General features: G+C 39.9%; 1 protein-coding gene across 4 annotated transcripts in view; it reads left to right on the plus strand.

Annotated features, from left to right (window-relative positions):
* Positions 1–1515: 1515 nt before the first annotated feature.
* Positions 1516–23188, plus strand: part of LOC140729510 (uncharacterized) — a 57671-nt gene continuing 35998 nt past the window's right edge. For 2 of the 4 annotated variants that reach the window (XM_073049307.1, XM_073049308.1), the window contains exons 1-4: positions 1516–1574; positions 8262–8341; positions 20190–20288; positions 21857–21996. In XM_073049307.1, the coding sequence (XP_072905408.1) occupies positions 1559–1574; positions 8262–8341; positions 20190–20288; positions 21857–21996 (335 nt within the window). In that variant the 5' untranslated portion in view covers positions 1516–1558. Of the gene's footprint in view, positions 1575–8261; positions 8342–20189; positions 20289–21856; positions 21997–22780; positions 22834–23188 lie in introns of those variants that run through there. The other 2 variants (XM_073049309.1, XM_073049310.1) reach the window with 2 other exon arrangements.

The following is a 23188-nucleotide window of genomic DNA, read 5'->3' on the forward strand; positions in this document are numbered from 1 at the left end:
TTGTTTCTTTATCAGCCTTCTTCAGGATAGGCACCCGAATCAATTAGTGGCTTTATAAGACAATTTTTGAAAATGGAGAAACCACATTAGAGACCTAGATTTTCCGTTTAAATTGTACTTTCAAGTAGTTGTCATGAAGTTGAAGTTGTAGCACATGAAACTAAACTTGGATTTACAACACTCAGTAACATATAATCACAGTGATTGTGTTACTTAAAAGAGCAATGGGGATAAGGAATTCCTATTGGGAAAGTCTACAAATTAGTTACATAGGAAATAGCACAAACATGTTCATTTTAATATAATTAAAGTATACGTTTAAATAATACACTGCCAGCTTGGGAACGTTTCAAGGAATAACAACACTGAAGGTAACTTTGGAATAGATATTGAAGAAACACAGAAACTGTATTTCTGATTGTAAAATTAAGACAAATCTAAAGTAGGATCTAAAATGGACCCATTAAAGGTAAGAGCAGGGATATACAGATGAGATCTCTTATAAAATATCAAGAGAATTATTTATTAGGAACTGGAATAAACAATACATATATTGCCTAATGAGAGAGCTTGTAAAGTTCAAGAGTCGGCAATTCCACCATTATATTATTAAAGAAATAAAGATTAAATCCATTTAGGTTATATCCGCAAAAGCAATCTTGAAGAGCAAAATCATTTTCCGAACACTAAAGTATCACAAGTGGAGAAAGTTGTTGCTGTTAAGTGAGACGGGTGTCATCTTTTGTAAGTGGACAAATCATGAAGCTAGATAATTACGAGGTATATTTGGGGACATTAAGGAGCCACAGAGTTATGGAATGATGTAGCATAGATGTTGACCCCCTTGAGCCAACAAGCCCATTTTGACTGTGGTGCTAATCCAGCTAGACCCAATTTCCTACATCCCACTAATGAATGCATCAGGAGGGCTCTAGTGAGGAGAGATTTTATAGACCAGAAAATCTGAGATTTAAATAATATTCTGTCAAATCAGTTATTACTTTAAGGGAAAAAGATTAAATATTCCCATTAAAAGTCTTTAACAAATGCAATGGCATTGTTGAAGATAATGGCAAACGAATTGCAACATACAAGGCTCTCCTTTAATGATTATCTTTGTGATAATTACGGATGTGATATCCAGTTTTTTAATAGTGAAAACTAATGAAATGCATTCTCAAAAATCTTAAACATTTGGAAAGGCATTTTAAACCTATAACAATTTGTACTTGCAGTATTATCAAGTTAAAAACATACATCATGGATTCAAAAAGCATACTTTCTATTGCTTGACGAATTGAGGGATGTAGCCAAACGGAAGATGACCTGTCCTTTTAGTCCAATGTATTTACAATCGCTGCACAGTTTACTGAATTTAACAAAAGTGCTAACCCCCGAAAAACCCAGCAGGAGGCTCCGAGTCTCGGGGAACGAGCCGCTGCATCAACCACAGGTGGTAGAGTCAAACCGTGAGGCTGCGCCGCCTGCTGGCCGGAGGGCCGCCAGCGGCCGGTCTCCGGGCAACCAGAACGCGCACCGCGGAGCGCGGCCGGCGGTCATGGATACCCCTGCAGGTAAGGGCGGAATGTCAAAGGAAAGGGAATTAGAAAAGGCCCTCAGTGAGCCAGCCCACAATCACGATGATCCGAGCAATAGATCATTTCTCAGAATCGCTTGACAGTTATTAAATTGTCAAATGTTTATACTGAGGAAGAAGAGGGGTATTTTTTCGGAGGGGGATAGTTGCTATGTTTCAGAATCACTAACTTGTTGTTTTGATTTTTTTTGTTGTTGTTTTAAGCGTCGGACTGAATGGAACAGTACTAAAACGGGGCCGTATTATTTTTCTCTGCACTCTCTCCAGCTCCTAACTTCTTCCTTTCTCCAAAACGTTTTCTCGTGGTTATGAAGTCCAGGTTCTCCCGAAGACTTTGCATAAGGAAAGTCTCCCGAAGTCCTTTCGCGTATGGTTACACAAACAACTATTGCACAGCGTTTAATCTCATTCTGAACTCCGCAGTTATACCCGTGCCAAGCAAGACCTAACACTTGGCTTGATATGTGATGAGTGCGATTTTCTCCGATTTACTAATTGGTCCAGTAAGAGAAAGTGGAATAACTTACCCTTGACTTCTAAAAAAAATTACCATTGCTCAATTACCTGTTATTAGAGTCAGAATCAGGTTTATTATCACAGACATATGTTGTGACATCTGTGTTTTGTGGGAGCAGTACAGTGCAAGACCTAAAAAAATTACCAAAAGTTACAGAAAAAAAATTTAAAAATAGTGCAAATGTGGAATAATGCAGTAGTGTTCAAATATCTGATGGCAGAGGAGAAGAATGTTGTGTGTAGCTCCTGGACCTCCTTTCCCATGGTAGGAATGACAAGATGGCATGATGCTCCCATCTTGAGGCGCTACCTTTTGAAGATCTTATTATTGGTGGGGAGGCCTGTGCCCTGCCATGGAGCTGGCTGAGTCTCCAATGCCCTGCAGTTGTTTTCGATCTTGTGCTTTGTGGCCTCCATACAGGCAGTGATACAACCAATCAGAGTGTTCTCCATGGTACGTCTGTAGAAATAAGCATTTCTATGGAATTAGCATTTTCCATGGAAAGTGAAATAACAACAGAAATTGCTAGAAAAACTCAGCAGGTTAGGTATCGGTGGAAGGTGAAACAAAGTTAACTTCTCCGATTGAAGAACACCTAAAATCTTTTGGAGGTAAAGTTTTAGATGACTGCTTTTCCAATTCTGCCAAAAAAATGTTCATACAGTACAACTTTGATTGGACTGATTGACACTAATCTACCATTTCAGACATTCAACAGTTGTATATGGGTGCAGAGTGTACCATTGACAAGGTTCACTAGACCATTTAAGCGAAACTTTGCCCAAATATTAATTTCCATTCTGTTGATGGGCAGGGTTAACGGGTACTATACTTAGGAAGATGGCCAGTTGCAAAATTCCCCTCCACTCTCACCATATCCTGAATTGGAACAATACTACTGCTGGTTTGTTCTCACTGGGTCAAAGTTCTGGAACTCCCAGTCAAATGATAAGGTGGGATTGTGTTCACCCCTTGCAGCAGTTTAAGAATCCTTAACAACGTTAAAGCTCAGTATATCAGTAAACGAGAAAAGGCTGTAACAGTTTCAACCACAGGGCTCAGAGAATGGATCCAGTTTGTCTCAATCTCTTACTGCCTTGCACCTGCTAATTTGATTCACTTCATGTGATGCCAAGAAATGGCTGAGAGAACTGGATACAGCAGAAGCAATGATTTAAGACAGTGTTCCAATTCTCAAGCCAAAGACCTGTTTCAGAGAAAGTTACATCTCTAGCATAAATATTAACAGAAGGTACCTGAAATACTCAGCAGGCCAGCCAAATCTGTGGGAAGACAAACAGACTCACGTTTCAAGTCATAGACCCTTCATCTAACCACAAGGCAAAATGGCTGTGTTTGTTCAAGGTCAATCACTCCTGCTCACGGGTTCATCTAACTAGTGTCCTAGTCCCAACTATTTATGGCTGCATTATTATCTTTCCATGCCTCTTACCCCTCTCTCAGCAATGCACCCAAGCCCCACTGAGCCAGTTGCTGGAACGTACACAGATGTGTGGTCAATTTGCAAATCCATTCACAACTCCTCAACTAGTGAGGAGTGTCTACGTGAAACAAGATCTGGGCAGTCACAAAGTGCTGGAGGAACTCAGCACGTCAGGCCACACCTATGGAGGGGAATAAACAATAAACGTTACCAACTCCTGATGAAGTGTCTTGGTCACTAATGTCCGCTGTTTATTTTCCTCCATAGATGCTGCCTGACTTACTGAGTACCTTCATCATTTTGCGTGTGTTGCTCTAGATTTCCAGCATTGGCAGGTTTTTTTTTTTGCGTTTAAGATCTGGACAGTATTCAGGCATGTGGCAATTAACACTTGTAAGTGTCAGGCAATGATTATCCCCCTACGGGGAGAATCTAACCATGTTTACTTGATGATCATTACATTATTGTTACTGAATTCTCTATCATCAACATCTTGGAGATCACAGTTAGCCAGAAATTTAGCTGAATTCCCACATAATCCTGGGGTTACAAGAGCAAGTTAGAGGCAATGAATCTATTGAGTGGCTCAAATCAAAAGTCACTGTGAATATAATGGGAATACTCTCCAATTGTCTGGATAAGTTCAGCTCCAGTAATGTCCAACAATCTCGCAGAAATTTAGGGACATAAGGAAGCTATTTGCCATCATGTTCATATCGGTCAAGACTTTTAGATATTTAGCTTATTTCCCCTTCCCAGATCTTCATCTTTAGCCTTTTGGCACTTCTACAGATGTACCATGGGGAACCTTCCAACCGGTTGCATCATTGTCTGGTATGGAGGGGCCACTGCACAGGATTGGAAGAAGCTGCAGAAAGTTGTAAACCCTGCCAGCTCCATTGTGGGTACTAGCCTCTCCGGCATTGAGCAATGCTTCAAAAAGGCAGCATTCATCAGTAATGACCCTCATCAGCCAGGACATGCCCCTTTCTCATTGCTACCAGCAAAGAGGAGGTACAGGAAAGTAAAGGCACACACTGATGGACAATGAACCCTCAGTATGTTTTCCTCTCTTTTTGGAATATGTATTTAATTTTTAAAATATATATTTCATATTGTAATTTATATTTTTATTATTATATTGCATTATACTGCTCCTGCAAAGCAACAAATTTCATGACATATGCCAGTGATATTAAACCTGATTCTGAATTTAATTCACCCTCTCCAACACTAGCATGATTACAGCATGTGACATTGACGGTATACATTGCAGCAGCTTCCCGAAACATTTTCAATAATGCCTCCCAGCCTGCAACCATGTAAAAGGACAAAAGTAGCAAGTGAGAATGCCTCCATTTACTACCTCTTTAAAGTCATGTACCATAATGACTTGGCCACAGGTTGCTGTCTCTTCAATGCCCTTGAGTCCAGTTTGGCACTGCACAAGCTACAACCTACTGCATGGTTCTGCCTGGCCCACCTACATTCGTCACTCCTATGCCCACATAAACCTACAACATCTCCTGGACATCTGAGGTTCCAGCATGATTATCATTTGTGACTTTCACTACAATAACCAACTCCAGCAAGCCAGTCAGGTCCCCATAGCTGACCTGTAATCAGTAAGACTCTTTGTCAGCCAACCAAACCATGTCACCTGGCTGAACTGGCTGTCAAAACTATGACGATATTGCTGATCTTTACAAATATTCAAAAATAATGAGGAGCAATTAAAAATAATCATTCCATTAAAATGTAAAATTAAAATTTTTAAACATTGAAACTTGCAAGACAGAAGAAAACATTTAGAATAATGTATCTTATTATCTCAATTAATTCAAATATACAGACCAGTTTTATAAAAGACCGTTGTGGATTAAGGGAAACACAAGGACAATTTTGAGGAAAACAGCAATTCTCTGGTGTGTGTCGATATGAGTCCATCCCCTAACTCAGTCCAAAGCGGAATGATGAAGTTTCATGCTTTAAGTATCCCCATTTCATTGTGTGGTGCAAACTGCTCAATTCAGGAGATATTTCAGTTTCTTGCACTAGGGTACATAGCATAAATATGTTGAAGGAATGCATAGGGATACTTCTGCAAGTGTAATGAGCAATGATAAAAGCATCTGGCAGAAACTGTGAGTTGACATAAATATTGTTTCTGGGGATGTTCGCCAAACTGCTGCTGGGTTTGCTCTGTGGGATTTTTCTGCCCAATAAACAAAAGTGTCAGCTTGTACCTTCTAGAATTGTTATTGTGTAAAAACGTCTCCTATTCAGATGAGTGGTGCACAGCTAACCCAGGATATGTATCAGCTGTGCTTTCGGGATTTGTGCCTGGAGATTTTGGACTGACTTCCCGACAAGCAATGATTCAGTTTATGGGAAACCACTTTAAGGCAAGATTTATCCTAAAAATGCAAATTAGTATAGCTTTAAGGTGTTTGTTTTTTTGTACAAGTCTCCGTACTTAAAGACTAAAGCATTTAGAATTGCTTGTATGCTGATACTAACCTCTCTTGTCATGAGGTTTTCACACAACTTATTCCTTAAACTTATTCCTAAAATATTGTTTATATTACCCTGGGTAGTGTGATATATATTTTTTCAACTTGTGAATGAAGAATCATCACTTGGTTGAAGTGATTGAGGTACCAGAAGGTGCTTGCTGTGAATATGACCTATACATTTGAGAGGGGACGGACTAAAACTGTTGCAAATCAAGAATGTAAACCCTATTGACGAACTTTCAAGTGCAGGTCAGTGGAGCTAATGAAAAAAATGGTTCAGGTATAATTTATAGAATGACAGAAACGTACAGCACAGAAAGATGTCAATTGAGCCCACTTCATCCATGTCAATCATGATTCCAATCTGCATTGGATTTCAGAATTAGAATCACTTTATTGCTAGTATGTGAATCATATCAGAACTGATTGTAGTTTGGTGCCAAGCATAAAACACAGGACAATATCACAACAGACAACACAATAGTAACCAACAGTTTACAAGACAATAATGCCAACAGCCAGGAGCAATCAACAAAGAGCAGAATGGTCATGTGCAAATGTCAACAATCAAACTAAAATAAATATGAACATATAAACAGACTAAATAATTATCAACAGAACAAGGACAGGAGGAATGACCATTTAACGGATGTTGTGCTACAGTTAGTGTATTACACCTGAGTGAGTTTTGTTGAGAAGTTGGTTAGCTACAGGAAAGAAGCTTCAATAATGGACTAGTAGCATCTCCCTACTGGCAATGTGGTGAATAGGTGACTGTTAGGATGGGTGGAGTCAGAAGTAATTTTTTCATCTCTTTGGTCTGGTAATGAACAGGTCTTTGAATTTATTTGTTTACTTACTATTTATTTATTGAGATACAGTGTGGAATAAGGTCCTTCCGGCCGTTTGAGCTACTCCATCCAGCAATCCTCAATTTAATCCTAGCCTACTCACGGGACAACTTACAGTGACCAATTTATGTACTAATGGCTATGTCTTTGGACTATGAGAGGAAACTGCAGCACCTGGAGGAAACCCACATGGTCACAGGGAGAACGTACAAACTCCTTACAGGCAGCGGCGGGCATTGAACCCAGGTCACTGGTACTGTGAAGCTTTGTGCTAACCACTACACTACCGTGCCACCCGTAATGTAGGTAGCTGACAGCCAATGGTCTTCTCTGCTGAGTGGACCACTCGCTGCAACCTGGAGCCAGAGAGGGAGGAGGCAGTGAGAAACAAAATGGTGATAGAAGTGCTCACAACACTGCCAATGATGGCTGATTAAAAATTCACCAGGATACACCCAAAGATGTTAAGTTTCCTGAGCTGGCATCAGAAGAACAGTCTCTGCTGTGATAAATGTAATGTGCATGTCCCACTTCAATGTATTGGTAATGGTAGTCCCCAGGAATTTGAATGGACATGGCTTGGCCATTAATTTCCAAGGGAACTGGAGGTAGGAGGTTGTCAGTGGGAGTCTATCTTCATTTCCACTGTCCAACATCAGATGTTCAAACATTTTCATAACCACTGAAGTCAGAGCGATTGGCCTCTAATCATTAAGTCCAGTGGTCTTGTCTTTCCTGAGACCTGAAATGATTGTAGCAACTTTAAAGCAGTCTGGAGCTATGCATAATTACAGGGAGATGTTAAATATCTCGGTGAAGACAGGTGCTGGCTGATCCACACAGTGCCTTAGAGCAGGTGAGACACCATCAGGGCCTGCAGCTTTCCTCATTTTCTGTGTTCCAAATAGTTAGCAAACTTCTTCTTGCTTCACAGAAGGGATAGGGTCAGAGGGAGGGAGGGGGCAAGGGGGTGGGGTTGGCGTGAAAGGGGGATGATGATGGAGTGATAGGAAAAGGGAGAGCTGTAGGGGCTCAGCATATCAAGATTAGAAGTGGTGAGAAGAGATTGCCCTTATCAAACTGGCAATAAGACTGATTGAACTGATTGCCCAAGGTGGGGGAGAGAGGACTTGAGAGTACTTCCGTTTGAAGTTAGTTATAGTTTTCTGACTTATATTTTAATGAAATCCACAGCTGGTGGATTAGTACTCAGCATTTTATGATTTTACCTTACAAGGATTTATTCTCTTTCTCTTTTTAGATTAGGAGACCTCATCCATCTGACATGGCAGCAGTATGAATGTTTGTAATGATAATTTTCCTTCTAATGTTGCAGCTAATGTTGTTTCCTCAAATCTGTTGTCCAGAACTGGAGAAGAGCAGGAAAACAAAGGAACAGAAGAGCTCACTGAAGAGGTATTGTAAAGCTGCTGATAGACTTTTCTCATCAAACTGTTTTCACCAACCTGGTGCATTAAAAACAATTAGGACGTAGGTTTAAGCCACACTTGATCTGTCATTCATTTGGATTATGTGGTTAGTGCTTTGTTATTGATTTCTAATAATTTCTTGGGCTTCCAGGGAGAAAAGGGATGAAGGTATAATGGTGAAAATGATAAGGCTTTTCATGCCATAATGAGGTTGTGTGAGGTGGCCCAAGCAAGTGCCTTCCTCACTTTGAAAGAAGCAACTATGTCAGGCTGAGAATGTTGAAATTTTCTAAGCATAAAATACTGTGAATAAATCTGAGACTTGCAGGATAATTCAAACCATCCCAAAGAAAAGAATGAAATAAACTTAAAAATCACAAGACACATAGAACTAAATCATACTATAAAACAACTTCCAAATGCTTTTGATCATTTTAAAACACATATAATAATTTATATAAGCAATCCATCCCTCTCCTCTCACTGAACTCTATGAGGCGTCCAGCATCAGAATGCAGCTGACTGCCCACAGACAACCCACTTCATGCAGCTTCAGCATCTCTCCGTTTGTTGAGCAAAAGATCTGGAAGTTGGCAGGAATTTTACCTGGAAACCATTCCCAGTTGTGGATTGAGTAAATCTGGACTGATTAAGGCCGAATTGAGTAAGACTGTGTTGAGTAACACTGGGTTGAGTAAGACTTACTTTCACAGCCTCATCTTGTTCCTGAACAAAAACTCTCCAGCTTCTACAAAAATTCTACCTTCTCAGCTTGAATCCACTTACGATCAGAAGTACATGCAAACTATCCGGTGTTTCACTAATCACTGCTCTTTTTGCACTTTCTTATTAATGTCATGCACATAACCTTTCTCTATAATTGCAAGTTAAAATATATTTATTATTAAAGTACATATATGTCACTATATACATCCCTAAGATTCATTTTCTTGTGGGCATTCACAGTAAATACAAAGAAACCCAATAGAATCAATGAAAAGATACATACAAAGATAGACAACGAATGGACAAAATAAAAGCCAACAAATTTTGCAAACACAAAAACAAAATAATAATAAATATATAAATAAGTTAATATTGAGAACGAGAATTGTAGAATGCATGAAAGTGAGTCCATAGGTTGTGGAATCAGTTCAATATTGGGTTGAGTGAAGTTATCCACTCTGGTTCAGGAGCCTGGTGGCCTAATAACTGTTCCTGGTATTGGACCTAAGGCTCCTGTACTTCTTTCCTGATAACAGCAGTGAGATGAGAACATGGCCTGGATGGTGGCGCTCCATAATGGTAGATGCTGCTTTCCTGCGACAATGCTCCTTGTAGATTTGCTCAATGGTTTTGGAGGGCTTTACCTGTGATAGACTGGGATATATCCACTACTATTTCAGGCTTTTATGTTCAATGGAAATGGAGTTTCCATACCAGGCTGTGAAGCAACCAGTTATGTGTACTGTCCACCATACATCTACAGATATTTGTCCAAGGTGTAGGTGACATGCTGAGTCTTCACAAACTTATAAGAAAGTGGAGGTGCTGCTTTGCCTTCTTTGTAATGGGGCTTGCATGCTGGATCCAGGACAGATCCTCTGAAATATAAAACACCAAGGGATTTAAAGTTACTGACCCTCTCCACCTCTAATCCCCCTGATGAGGTCTGGCTCATGGATCTCCGGTATCCTCCCCCTGTAGTCAATGGTCAGCTGTTGGGTTTTACAACAGCACCAACTTACTCTGTCTCAAAGCTGTCCTAATCTGCAGTTGCACTTTATCCTTTGCTGCATTTGTTGTTTCAACAAAATACATTTTTCTTTTCTTTCACAAATCAAAACCCTCAACAGCTTTTGAATTCTGAAAATATTCCTCCAGGTTCTTCTACCCCACACTTTTTCTGAAACCCACCTTGCTCCCCAGTTGCATTCTGCTGCATTTTCAGTCTCCCAACTCAGCTTCCCCTCCCTAATTTCAAGTGATCACTTCTCAGCAGAGGCTTCCTCTTCATCCCCACAGTCCCCATCCTAATTTCAAGCTTGACATGAACTCTTAGTTTGTTATGACAGGACAGATAGCTCTTCAGCCCACCATGCAGCTGTTGGCACTGTAATACTATCCCACTTTGGTAATTACCATGTACCCCTACATATTATTCTCTCTCAATGTCCCCTTACTTTCTTTTGCTACTTACCCACACAAATAAACTGCCATCACATCTATGGAATGCAGGAGGAAAGTGGAGTAATCAGGGGAGAATCCATGCAGTTGCAGGATGCGCAATATTCAGACACCATTCAAACTCAGGATTGAACCCAGATCTCTGGAGCTGTAGGCCTGTGGCAATAATAGCTATGTCACCATACTTTTCAGTCTTATACTCCCTTTGCCACAGTATTCATTTCTTTGGAAAGGGTCATCACACCAGATTGTTGACCCCATTCTTGAGACCACTGTCCAATTATACTCTTCCTTCTGACCTCTTATGCTCTCTGGATAGCTTTCAATGTAATATGGACCTCCTTAATTTTCAAATTTACCTTACTCATACAAGTCTCCCCTTGTCCTCTCCATAAAGACTAATCCTGTGACATTATCATCAAGCCTGCTGAAAAAGGGCGATGATGCCGTTGTTGATAATTAGATCTGATCCCTTCAGAAGCCAATATTGTCTTCAGGCCACTGTTGTTCTTATTTCATCAAGAGATTTTTCCTCCACTGCCTTTAGCCTTATTGTCCATCAATTTCACACAGTTCACTTTTACCTCTCCTAAGATCCATGAGAAGGATAGATACATTGCTTTATCCTGATCTTGCCCCTCAATTTCTTCACATTTACATTTGTAATACTTCTAATGCCCTCAACCATATTGACAGTTTTGTTTTCCTATCCAGCCCATCTTTACCAAAAATATTATATCCTTCTTTATATCCATCCCACACCAGAATAGTTTGATGCTCTTTCATTTCTTCCTTGAACTATGAATGAATCAGCCTCCTTCTGTCCTCCTCTTGATCTGACTGAACTTGAATGGAGCAAATTTTCCTTCAATTCCACCATTTTCTCAATATTAAATGTTCAGCTGTGACAACTTACTTAGGCCCAAGCTATGCTCAAATCTTCATTGAGCAGATGGAACTACACTTTTTAAAGTCTTATTGTATAATATAACCTAATTAGTGTTCCCAAAATACATCACCTCACATTTTTCAACATTAAATTGACAATATCACATATGCTCAAGATTGCACTCCTCATAATCATAGCACCACCAATTTGTTATAACTCCTCCATTCCCATTGAGATCATTCATGTATGTAACAAAGAGTGAGGTGCCAATACTGTCCCCTGCAGTAGACCATGGTCACAGACTTCCAATTGCAAAAGCAGATTAAACATCACCCTCTATCTGTTATCATCAAGTCAGTTTAGACCGTAAGTCAGAGATAGGCCAAGTCTGCTCCGTTATTCATGCCTAATTTATTATTTCTCTCAATCCCATTCTCTTGTCTTTGATACCATAGCCTTTGCCACCCTTACTAATCAAGAACCTATCAACCACCACTTTAGATATATCCAATGGCTAGTTCTCCATAGCTGTCTGTGGCAATGAATTCCATAGATTCACCACCCTCTGGCTAAAGAAATTCCTTCTCATCTCTGTTCAAAAGGGAAGGCCCTTTATTCGAAGGCGGTGCCCTCTGGTCCTAGACTCTTGCACTGTAGTAAACATCATCTCACATCCACTCTATCTAGGCTCCAGAGCCATCAAACACTCCTCATATGTTATCGCTTTCATTCCTGGAATCATTCTCGTGAACCTCTTCTGGGCCATCTCCAGTCCCAGCACGTCTTTTCTTATATGGCAGACCCAAAACTGCTCACAATATTCCAGGTGTGGTCTGACCAATGCTTATAAAGCCTCAGCATAATATATCCTTGCTTTTATATTCTAATTCTCTCACAATGAAATGCTAACCTTGTTTTTGCCTTCCTGACCACCGACACAGCCTGTAAGCTAACCATTAGGGATTCCTGCATGAGGGCTCCCAAGTTCTGATTTCTGAATTTTCTCACCGTTTAGAAAATAGTCTACAACAATAGTCTGTAACAAATGGTTTCCAATCTTTGTTATGTCATGGACCAATACCATTAAGTAAGGAGTCTGTGGACCCCAGGTTAGGAACCCTTGGTGTACAGTTTTATTCTTTCTACCAAAGGGCATGACCATACACTCCCTACACTGCATTCCATCTGTCACTTCTTTGTCCATTCTCCTAATCTGTCTAAGTCCTTCTGCAGACTCCCTGCTTCCTTAACAATATCTGCCCCTCCAGTTATCTTTGTATCATTCGCAGCCTAAAACTTTGACAAACTTTATAGATATGTGATGGAGAATGTAATGACCAGCTGCATCACAGCCTGGTATGGAAACACCATATCATTAATTCCATCATCCATATCATTGACATATAACATGAAAAGAAGCGGTCCCAACATCGACCCCTATGGAGCACCTTTAGTCACTGGCAGCCAACCAGAAAAGGTAGTCCTTATTTCCACTCTTTGTCTCCTGTCAGTCAGCCAATCTTCTAAGCATGCTGGTATCTTTGCTGCATTAAATTGGGCTCTAAGTTTGTTTAGCAACACCATTTGCAGAAACTTGTCAAAGTTTAGGATCCCATTTACCAAATTGTCTTGGATGGCAGTGGAGTACCACATAGTTCCTTGTCAAAGGCCTCACTGGAGTCCATTCACACTATATCAACTACAGTACCTTCAAGATCTCCCTTTAATATACCCCTGCTGATTATCTTCAATTATTGTCTGACTCTCTGAGTGTAGATTAATCCAGTTTTTCCAATAATTTCCCAACCACTGATGTTATACTCACCAATCTCTAATTAACTGGCTTATCTTTGCTACCCTGCTTGAATAAAATTCACCATCTTCTGTTACTATCAATTATCTGGCAACTCTTCTGTGAATAGAGCAAATTTGCAAATTTCTGTCAGAGCCTCAACAATTTCCTTCATTGCCACCCAAAGCAGCCTGGGAGAATTCTCATTAGGTTCTGGAGATTTATCCAACTTTAAACCTGCTGAACAGTTCATACTTCCTTATTTTCAATGTCAATTTGTTTCAGAAATCAACTTTTACTGAATTCTTCAACCACAAAGCACTTCTCCACAGTAAATATAGATGAGAAAGAAGTATTTGTTTAAGACCTCAACCAAGTTCTTGGTTGCCCAGACAGTTTGTAAATTTGGGATGCATACATTCCCTGCTTGCCCACTTACTCCTGATATAATTATAAAATGCTTTTCGCTTTCCCTTAATTTATGCCATTTAATGTCTCATCTTCATTCTTTTAATTACTATTTTAAGATATTAAGATTCCTATTTCTTCTTGGATTCATAATCAGCTTTATTTATCAAATTTCCAGCAAAATATACAGTGAAATGTTTCATTTGTGTTAGCAACCCACACTCCCGTGGGTTTGCTAGGGACAGCACACAAGTGTCACCACACATTCCGAGCGTACCCACAATGTTAGGTAGAACAACAAAGAACACAACAAGCAAAAAAACAATGACTGCAAAACAAGGCCTTTTCCTCCCTCTCTCCCAACCACCCCCTCACACAGACAGTCCTCCAACCCCAAGCCTCTGGGCCTCCAGTCTCTGGTCTCCAGGCTTTGGCCACTGGGCTTCAACTTCCAGACTTCAAATCAAATCCAATTAATAATCCAATTGCTTGCTAACCAGGTCTGTTGGAGATATTGGCCTTTCCTTTTCCCCTCAGAAAATGTATTGGCTTTGAACCCAGATCATTTCATAATTGAATGCTTCCCACTGGTCACATGCAGACAAAAACAAAAACAGAGAAGTGGAGGAAGATTGGACCTCTCAGACTCTCTTGCCTGCCCTGCATTCCAGTATGATTATGGTTGATCAAGGCTAGCTCCAATTCCTTGTCTAAGCCAGTTCCCCATAATCCACTATCCTTCAATCTTTGAAATATTTATTTATCTCTTTAATATACCTATTGACCTCAGCTCCACCACCCTCAGGGGCAGAGAATTGCAAAGATACACTACATCCTGAGAGGGAAAAACAATTCCTTACACCTCAGTTTAAAAGCCTGGCCTTTATTTTGCAGCCAGCTTCCCTTATTCATGACTCCCCCAAAAGTGGAAACATCTCAGCATTTACTCTGTCAGGATGTTGAATCTTGAGTAAGGTCACCTCCCTTTTACATTCCAAGGAAGGCAAACTCAGACTCAGTGGCCTGTCTTGATATGATAATGCTCTTGTCCCAGAAGTTAATTCTGGTGAATCACTTTTAGACTGCCTCCTGGCAAGCTATTGGGTTTGCTGACCACGGAGTTCTAAACTCAAACAAAGACTTTAAGTCCGATCGGACCTCAATAGCCATGAGTATCCTCACTAAGGGGAGATTATACTGTAACTACCCAATCTTCAAAGACTAATTTACTTCCTTGCTTATTCTCCATGGCAAGATTAGCTGCCAATACCCACTGTTCAAGCAGTAGGGCCCCCTCCCTGCCAAGAAGAAGATACTTACAGCTAAGTATTTTAAAACACAGTTTATTTATTTTCAGTGATACACGCTTAAATCCACACGTTCTTAAAACACATTTAAGACTCACAGAGAATGCCTATCTTACAAAAAAACTTCCAGATGTCAAATTATTTCTAACACAAAGGATTTCCAAAACACAGGTACATTTCCTATAAGCTAAAAAGACATAACAGTGATGCAATTGAACCAGTCGTCCTTCACAGAAATCGAAGGTAGAGGAAAGGACCCTACCCTGTGTTTCTTCAAGCTTCTTGATGTTCCTACTGCATTTCTACTAAGCCTGAACTGCTGTCAACATTTGTTTGCCACTTGATTTCACACGTATATAATATTTTGTTAGATACCCTTTCTCAAATAGTCTAAAAGCTTCTTGGAGATGCAGGTCCAAGGTACTGACAATTTATGCTATGAAGCTAACTTCCCTGAGTATACAAATCTTCCAACTTGTTAATAGATCAGTTATTGATATGCTAAGTGATTGACTCCATCTTGTCTGTAGGCTTCCTTGAACTAAACAACTTAGCCCATGTTGTCTGTTTTGAAACAAGCCAAATTAAATAACCCATTGTTTTATACTGCACCTCTTCAGCAGTAAGATATGTGTTATAAGCCAGCAGGTCTGTTTTTTTGTACAGTACTCATTTGTAAAGCTGTGCTTTCAAATTTCAAGCTTTCCATTTACATTAAGAACTGAAGACTGGCTCTTGTTACTGACTAGAAGCTAAACAAAGAATTTAGTTGTAAGTTTAACTTACAACTGTTTGAACTTAACAAGTAGCAGCTGCTATGTTTAAAAAGCTAAGCTTGGCAAAACCAAATACAAGAGACCCCGTCCCAGGAAGCTAATATCCATCTTACTCCAATGCTACTATAACCTTTTTTTAGGTAAGGGGTTCAAAACTACATTCCAGGTGTGGCATCACCAATACCCTGTCAAAAAAATCCTCCCTATTCTTAAACTCCAACTTTTTTGCAATAAAGGCAAACATGCCTTTTGCCCCTTTAATGGCATTCAATCTGTCTGCCAACCTTTATTTGACCCGCGCACAAGAACATCTAAATATCTCAGAATTCCATTCATCTGTAGTCTCTATTGCGATAATAATCTGTCTTTAGAGCCTCTTACCTTTACCATTCCCACATTAAACTCCATTTTCCAGGTTTTACCCAATCATTCAATCTATCTACATCCCACTGCAAAATCACAATGTCCTCATCATGGCATCCCCTTCTACCTATTTTTGTGTCATTAGCAACTTTAGACTTTGTTCCCTCCAGGTCGCTGAAGTAAAATAGCAAATAAGTGAGGGCTAAGGACCTATGGCTAGAGTACTCCATTAGTTATATCTCTCTAGCTTAAAAAAGACCCATTTACTACAACTTTCTGTTTTCTATGTAACATCCAGTTTTCAATCCATCAGTACTTTGGACATTTAACGTGTACTCCAGCCTCTTATGTCAGATAAGCGTTTTATATTACTGTGCACCATTCTATATCACCATTCTGATCCCTCCCTATATTAGCAAGGCTCCTGCATATCCTAAGGCTTTCAAAGCCAGGGAGGGAGGATAATAGGGAGGTGAGGTTAGTGGAGATAAGCTCCCACTACCTAGTAAATGCTCCCAATGGTGTGTGTCTCAAATAGCCTCTGACAACCAAGTCCAGCTCCTGGCCTTCATGTCTGGCTTAGCGGAAAGGCAGGTCACTGGCTTCTTAAACTCAGTTGCTTCGGGCAGATGGGGTTCATCAGCCGTGATTGGCAGCTCATCTAGGAGAAGGAAAACTCTGATCTCAATCCTCTGTTGCCTTGCGGCTATACCCACTCTTGGGGAAGGCTTTGGGAGTAAACTCTGAAGTAAAGTCCAGAGCTGGAATTAAGGCAGTCCTGCATTCAGTTCAACGTTGACTGAAATTTCTACAAAGCTGCTGTTGCCAAACTACCGTATATCAATCTCTGTTGTTCGGTTGGATTTATCAACTGGGTGGAGAGTGGGAGCCTGCAGCATGAACAACAACTTGCTCTCTATATCGTACTGCCCTGGCTTGACAGCTAGAACACAACGTCCGTGGTTGACCCTGTCCAACAGAGGGCCTTAGAAGACTGCACATCCTTTCCGTTTTGTACCTGGAATACTGAGCACCTAGTCCTGGTCATTCTCCAGCCAGTCTCCATAGCTACTAGGTACCGGTAATATTCATATGTTTCTAGCTATGCTGTTCACTCATTTATCTGATAGCAAGTGCTACAGGTTTTGATTTTTTAAAACAGTTTTTTGTAACTGTGGGATTGCATATTTCTTTTTACAGTTTCTGCTCCAGCCTGTCACATTGTCAATTTTTCCCCTCGCTATTCCCTACCACTGTTTGTTATCTTCTGCACTCTGGTTGAACATCCTACTTGGGTCTTTCATTGATTCTGTTATGGTTATTATTCTGTAGATTTATTGAGTATCCCCACAAGAACCTGAATCCCTGAATATGTACTTTGATAACAAATTTACTTTGAATTATTTTATTCTATTTAATTTAAAACCTTGTCCACAACTTTACAGTATGTATGTGATTACATAGCTGCTTCCTTTCCATCTTTGCCTGTCTTGTATTGAAATCAAACTTCCTTCATTTCAGCTTTTAACTTACCGTCCACCCTTGTCCTGGACCCAGCAAGGACGTGGACCTGCTGCAATTTGCTAACCGCCATAATAGGGCTACAGCAGATGCAATCTTACTAGCTCTCCACTTGACCTTGGATTACCTGAACAATAGCAATACTTATGTCAGGCTGCTGTTTATTGCTTATTGTTCAATGTTCAACACCATCATCCCTTCAGTACTAATCAACGAGCTTCAAAACCTGGGCCTCTTTACCTCCCACTGCAACTGAATCCTTGGCATCCTCATCAGGAATCAGTCTATATTGGAAATAACATCTCCTCCTCGCTGACAATCAACACAGGCACACCTCAAGGATGCATACTTGGCCTACTGCTCTGCTCTCTACTTTAATGACTGTGCGACTCAGCACAGTTCAAGTGCCATTGATAAATTCACTGATGACTCAGCTGTTGTTGGCAGAATCTCAGATGGTGACGAGGAGGTGGTGACAGGAGCGAGATAGATCAGCTGGTTGAGTGGTGTTATAGCAACGATCTTGCACTCAATATCATTAAGACCAGGAATTGACTGTGGACTTCAGGAAGGTGAAATTGGGAGAACACACACCAGCCCTCATCAGGGGTCAACAGTGGTTTGGGTGAGCAGCTTCAAGATCCTAGTTTTCAATTTCTGAAGATCTGAAAGTCAAACATATAGCTACAATTACAAAGAAGGCATGCTAGCAGCTACATCTCATTTGGAGTTTGAGGAGATTTGGTCTGCCACCAATAAGACTCTAGCAAGTTTCTACAGATGTATAATTCTCACTGGTTCCATCACTGTCTGGTATGAAGGCACCAATGCACAGGTTTGAAAAAAAGCCGCCAAGGGCTATAAACTTAGCCAGCTCCATCATGGGCACTTGCCTGCCCACCATCAAGGACATCTTACAAACACGATGCCTCAAGGGGCAACATTCATCATTAAGGACTCTCACCACCCAGAAAACACACCCTCTTCTCATTTCTACCATCTGGAGGAAGGACAGAAGCCTGAAAACACACATTCAACATTTTAGGAGCAGATTCTTCCCCTCTGCCATCAGATTTCTGGACAGTCTATGAACACTGCTTCACTGTTTGCTCTGTTTTTGCACTGCATGTTTAATATCTTTTATTTGTTATTGTAACTGACTGTAATTTTTATGTCTTGCAATCTACTGCTACAACAAATCAACAAAATGTATTTCATGACATATATAAGAGATAGTTAACCTGATTCTGATTCTTATTCTGGTCACCTCTGATTGCATCTCCTTTAACTGCCACCCGACCACCACCATAAGTGTGCTTTCGACATAACTCTCAGACTTATAGATGCTCCACTGTCATACTTTTATTTTAAAATACAGTTCCTTCACTTAATATCCAATTTAAGTAAAGAGGATAATAATAAAAATTACGTTAAGTGAACTGCGCCTCAACTTTTATCTGGATACATTGCAAATATCAGGATGTCATATTCTTTCCCCTTCTCCATTCCTCCCCTCCCTCTCCCCCTTTCCCCTCTCATGCCTTTCTCCCCCTTACCCCTTTCATCCCTCTCAACTCCCTCACCCCTCTCTCCTGTCAATCTACTCTCCCCTCTCTCCCTTATGTCCCCCTCTCCCGTTCCCTCTCTCCCCTATCTCCCCATCCCCTCTCTCCCCTCCCCTCTCTCTCCCCCTTCCCCCTCTCTCCCCCTCTCCCCCCTCTCTCTCTACCCCCTCTGTCTCCCCCTCCTTCTCACTCTCTATCTAGCTCTCTCTTCCCTTCATTAGGATAGAAGTCTTTGCCCTTTCAGTTTCAATTTGTTTCTTTTTTTCATTCCTATCTCCAGCTGGCTCCATTTTCTAAAATATTTGCTACCCTGACAAAACTCTCTGACAGATATTCACTCTGTTTAACCCTTTTTGCAAATTAAAACATGATTTTCTCACTTTTTCCATTTCTGACAGAGTCCTTGGTCTCTTCTCACTGAAGTAACAGACTTGCTGAATGTTTCAGTATTATTTTGTTTCACTGTTGTATCAGAACTGTTTAGTCTCCCATATGATTTCTAAGCAATAATCTGAGGTTCAAGGACATTCCCTATGCCATTTCTTCATGCTTTTCTTGTTTTAATATTAACTCAAAGCAACTGAACATTGTTTAGTATAATGCTATCTTGAGGACACAAAGGGGTAGAAATTCCTTTGGAAAAGGAATAGAAAAGGAGATCCTGGCCAATGAAAGCATTATCTTTGCACTCCCTAGATTTTTTCTCAAGCTTTGAGATATGGTTTTAATTACTGTTCCTTTACTTTTGGTATGTAATGGATTTTACTCAAGTTTAAAAAAATACATTTTTTTACTGTACATGCCCTAATGATGTAAGGCAGAGGCAAACACAGAAAGATTAGATTAGAACATTTGGGTGGGCTTATCCTTAAAAAAAACCTGATAAATGGGCTTTAGCTTTAGGATCAAGATTCGCTTTACCGGTAATTATAACCACTTTTTGAAAATCGATTCCAAAGGCAGAATTTCAATTAGCTTTCTGATCTGTGTGGTGGAATTAAAATCTGCTTTCTGCTCTGTCTGAAGGATGCAAAGATGAAGGAGTCTAAGGATTATTCACTTTTTGAATCTCTGTGTGACACTGTCCAATCATCACTCGTACTACTGCAGAACAGCATTGGAGAGGTACACAACAGATATTTGTCTATTTATATCTTTGCAGAATGTGTTCATGAGATCTGTCTTTTATCTGGTACTGCAATAGTGCTTGGAGAAGCCTATTTGAGAATGAGAGCTGTTTTATTTTTTCCTTCCTCCTTGACATTTCCTCTGGTATGTATGTGGGACATTGATGACACTTTATTTCTGAAGACTGAAGACTCTGAAGACTCACATTACCTTGACTTATTACCTTGTCAAGGAATCAAGCTATCTGAAATTTTTGACACTACAGAATAATGGTTTTAATTGTTGGTGATATCTAGAGTGAAGACGCCTTGTAATATGCTGTAGGACCACAGTTCAATATTTTCTCTTTCTAGTTTTGAGGGTACAATAAGCAGCTGGAGTTTTGCTATGTGCTTCATTTTCAGACCACATGGTAACTTTAGTTTTCTGGCCACTGCAAATATTATCCAGCATCTCCCATGTAAATGCCAGGTTTAAGACAATGCCGAAGGCGCTGAATCATAACTACTATTGAATAGATTAAAATTGTGCAAAAACAAAAATGCTGTATATTTTTTAAAAAAGTGAGGTAGTGTCCAAAGATTCAATGTCCTTTTAGGAATCGGATGGCAGAGAGGAAGAAGCTGTTCCTGAATCACTGAGTGTGTGTCCAAAGGCTTCTGTACCTCCTACCTGATGGTAACAGTGAGAAAAAGGCATTCCTTGGGTGCTGGAGGTCCTTAATAATGGACACTGCCTTTCTGAGACACTGCTCCTTGAAGATGTCCTGGGTACTTTGTAAGCTAGTACCTAAGATGGAGCTGACTAGATTTACAACCCTCTGCAGCTTCTTTCAGTCCTGTGCAGTAGCCCCTCCATACCAGACAGTGATGTTGGAATGCCCTCCACAGTACAACTATAGAGTTTTTGAGTGTATTTGTTAACATGCCAAATCTCTTCAAACTCATAATAAAGTACAGCCACTGTCTTGCCTTCTTTTTAACTACATCAATATGCTGTGACCAGGTTAGATCCTTAGAAATTCTAACACCCAGGAACTTGAAGCTTTTGGAGTAGTGGTAGTGTATTTCACTATCACCAGAACAATGACATAATAAGGGAGGATTATTAGTAATAAGATCGGTCCAAGCTAGTTCATATTTAACATTGCAAGTAAATTTTGGCTGTCATTGGCAAAGTGAAAGTGTGCATCATACTGGATCCCCTTGTTACGATTTTAAATCTGGACTCAGACACGAATAAGCTATTCAATCTATTTGACACATATTGAGCAATCAAGCTATTTGAAGCCTTTGATATTCTTGGGTTATGGTTTTATTTGACAGTGATATCTAGAGTGAAAATATCATTGATCCGTAAGGAAGCTTTCATCTAAGATTGTTCATAGTTCTCTTAATATGCAGGTTTGTGACAAGGTGGTTCTAATTGTGAACTATAGGTGCAGATTAACAGTCAGTCTGAAGGCAGCAAAGGGAGTGCAATAATGTGAATTATATCTCTTACTATCTGGAGCATGAATCAGGATCGATCAGTAATCTTTCTTTATCTCTATTCCTTTTCTACAGCTTCTTGACTTCAAGGATCAAATGATGAATCATCCTCTTCCTAGCAACCTCCTGGCTCATTTAGTTATTACGACAGGGAGAATTTTCCGCAGGTGTTGCAAACATATATATTCAAGATCATTGTACCATCTCCTACTTAAGTAATTTCTACAAGTGCATTTAAAATTGTGCAGATAGTAGCCTCTGTTGTTCATCTCTTCATATGATTGTGGCATATTTTAAAATCTAATCCTGACCATTGCCTAACCACTTCTACCTGAATTATCATAATCTTAACTATGACTAATATTTAATATTCTTGCTTCTAAAATAAAATATTTTGGGCTCAGATCTCATTCCAGAAAATTGAGCATAAAAAAATCTATGTTGACATTTTATTGCAGTTCTAAAGAAGAGCTGTTCCATATGACCATTTTAACTTTTATTTTGGGATTCCAACATTTTAAATTAGAGCAGAAGTATTTTCATGAATCTGTAGTTATTGCTCAAATCAACTTCACTGAAACAGATGATCTGTTCATCTGTAAGGAGCTTACAGCAAGTTCCTACAAACAATAGTCTTATTGTTTGTAGGAACTTGTTGTGAGGAAGTTAGCTGATCTTGGCTGGGCATTTTTTGATCCACAACTGCTGTTAAAATTGCTGAACCTGTTCTTCAAGGATCAACTTTATTCACCATATACATTCACATGAACAATTCTGTAAAAATATGGTTGTAAGTACAGATCTGAGATAAATGTTCATAAGTATGTACTTACTAGAACGTATTTATAAATAAACAGCTTATTAAAATGGTTTTATGGCTTTACAATGCAAAGCAGTAACTGAAGTAACAGAAGGGGTGGGGTGATCTAATTAGAATGGTTGATCAGCTAACTGCCTGGGGCGAAGAAACTTCAAAGACAGGGTGAAGGTTTTGCTTTAAGATCCTTATAGCACTTTTCAGAAAGAAGCTTTTGGAAAACGCAGTTTGCCTGGTGAGTAGTGTCCCAGTGACTTTTCCTGCCTGTTTCCTTGTCCTGGACACATACAAGTTTTCAGTGATGGTAGACTGCAGCTAAAGATGTTTCTGCTGATAGTTCACTATAGTTTTCATAGTTTTGGATGATGCTTCACCAAGCCAAACGGTAATGGCTGATGTGAGGATGCTCTCTATGACGGCAGTGAATGGATGAAGTCGGAATTTTACCAGTTGCTGCAAGAATGCATCCTTTGCCGATCCTCATTTTCTCCCACATGAGTTTTAGTTCCTGTGAAATAATGATACCCTGAAACCTAAATGTTGGAATGGTGCTAACAGTGGAGTATCAATGATGAGTGGGTGGAAAGGAG

The sequence above is a fragment of the Hemitrygon akajei genome, chromosome 6 (assembly GCF_048418815.1).
Source record: "Hemitrygon akajei chromosome 6, sHemAka1.3, whole genome shotgun sequence".
Classification (NCBI taxonomy): Eukaryota; Metazoa; Chordata; class Chondrichthyes; order Myliobatiformes; family Dasyatidae; genus Hemitrygon; species Hemitrygon akajei.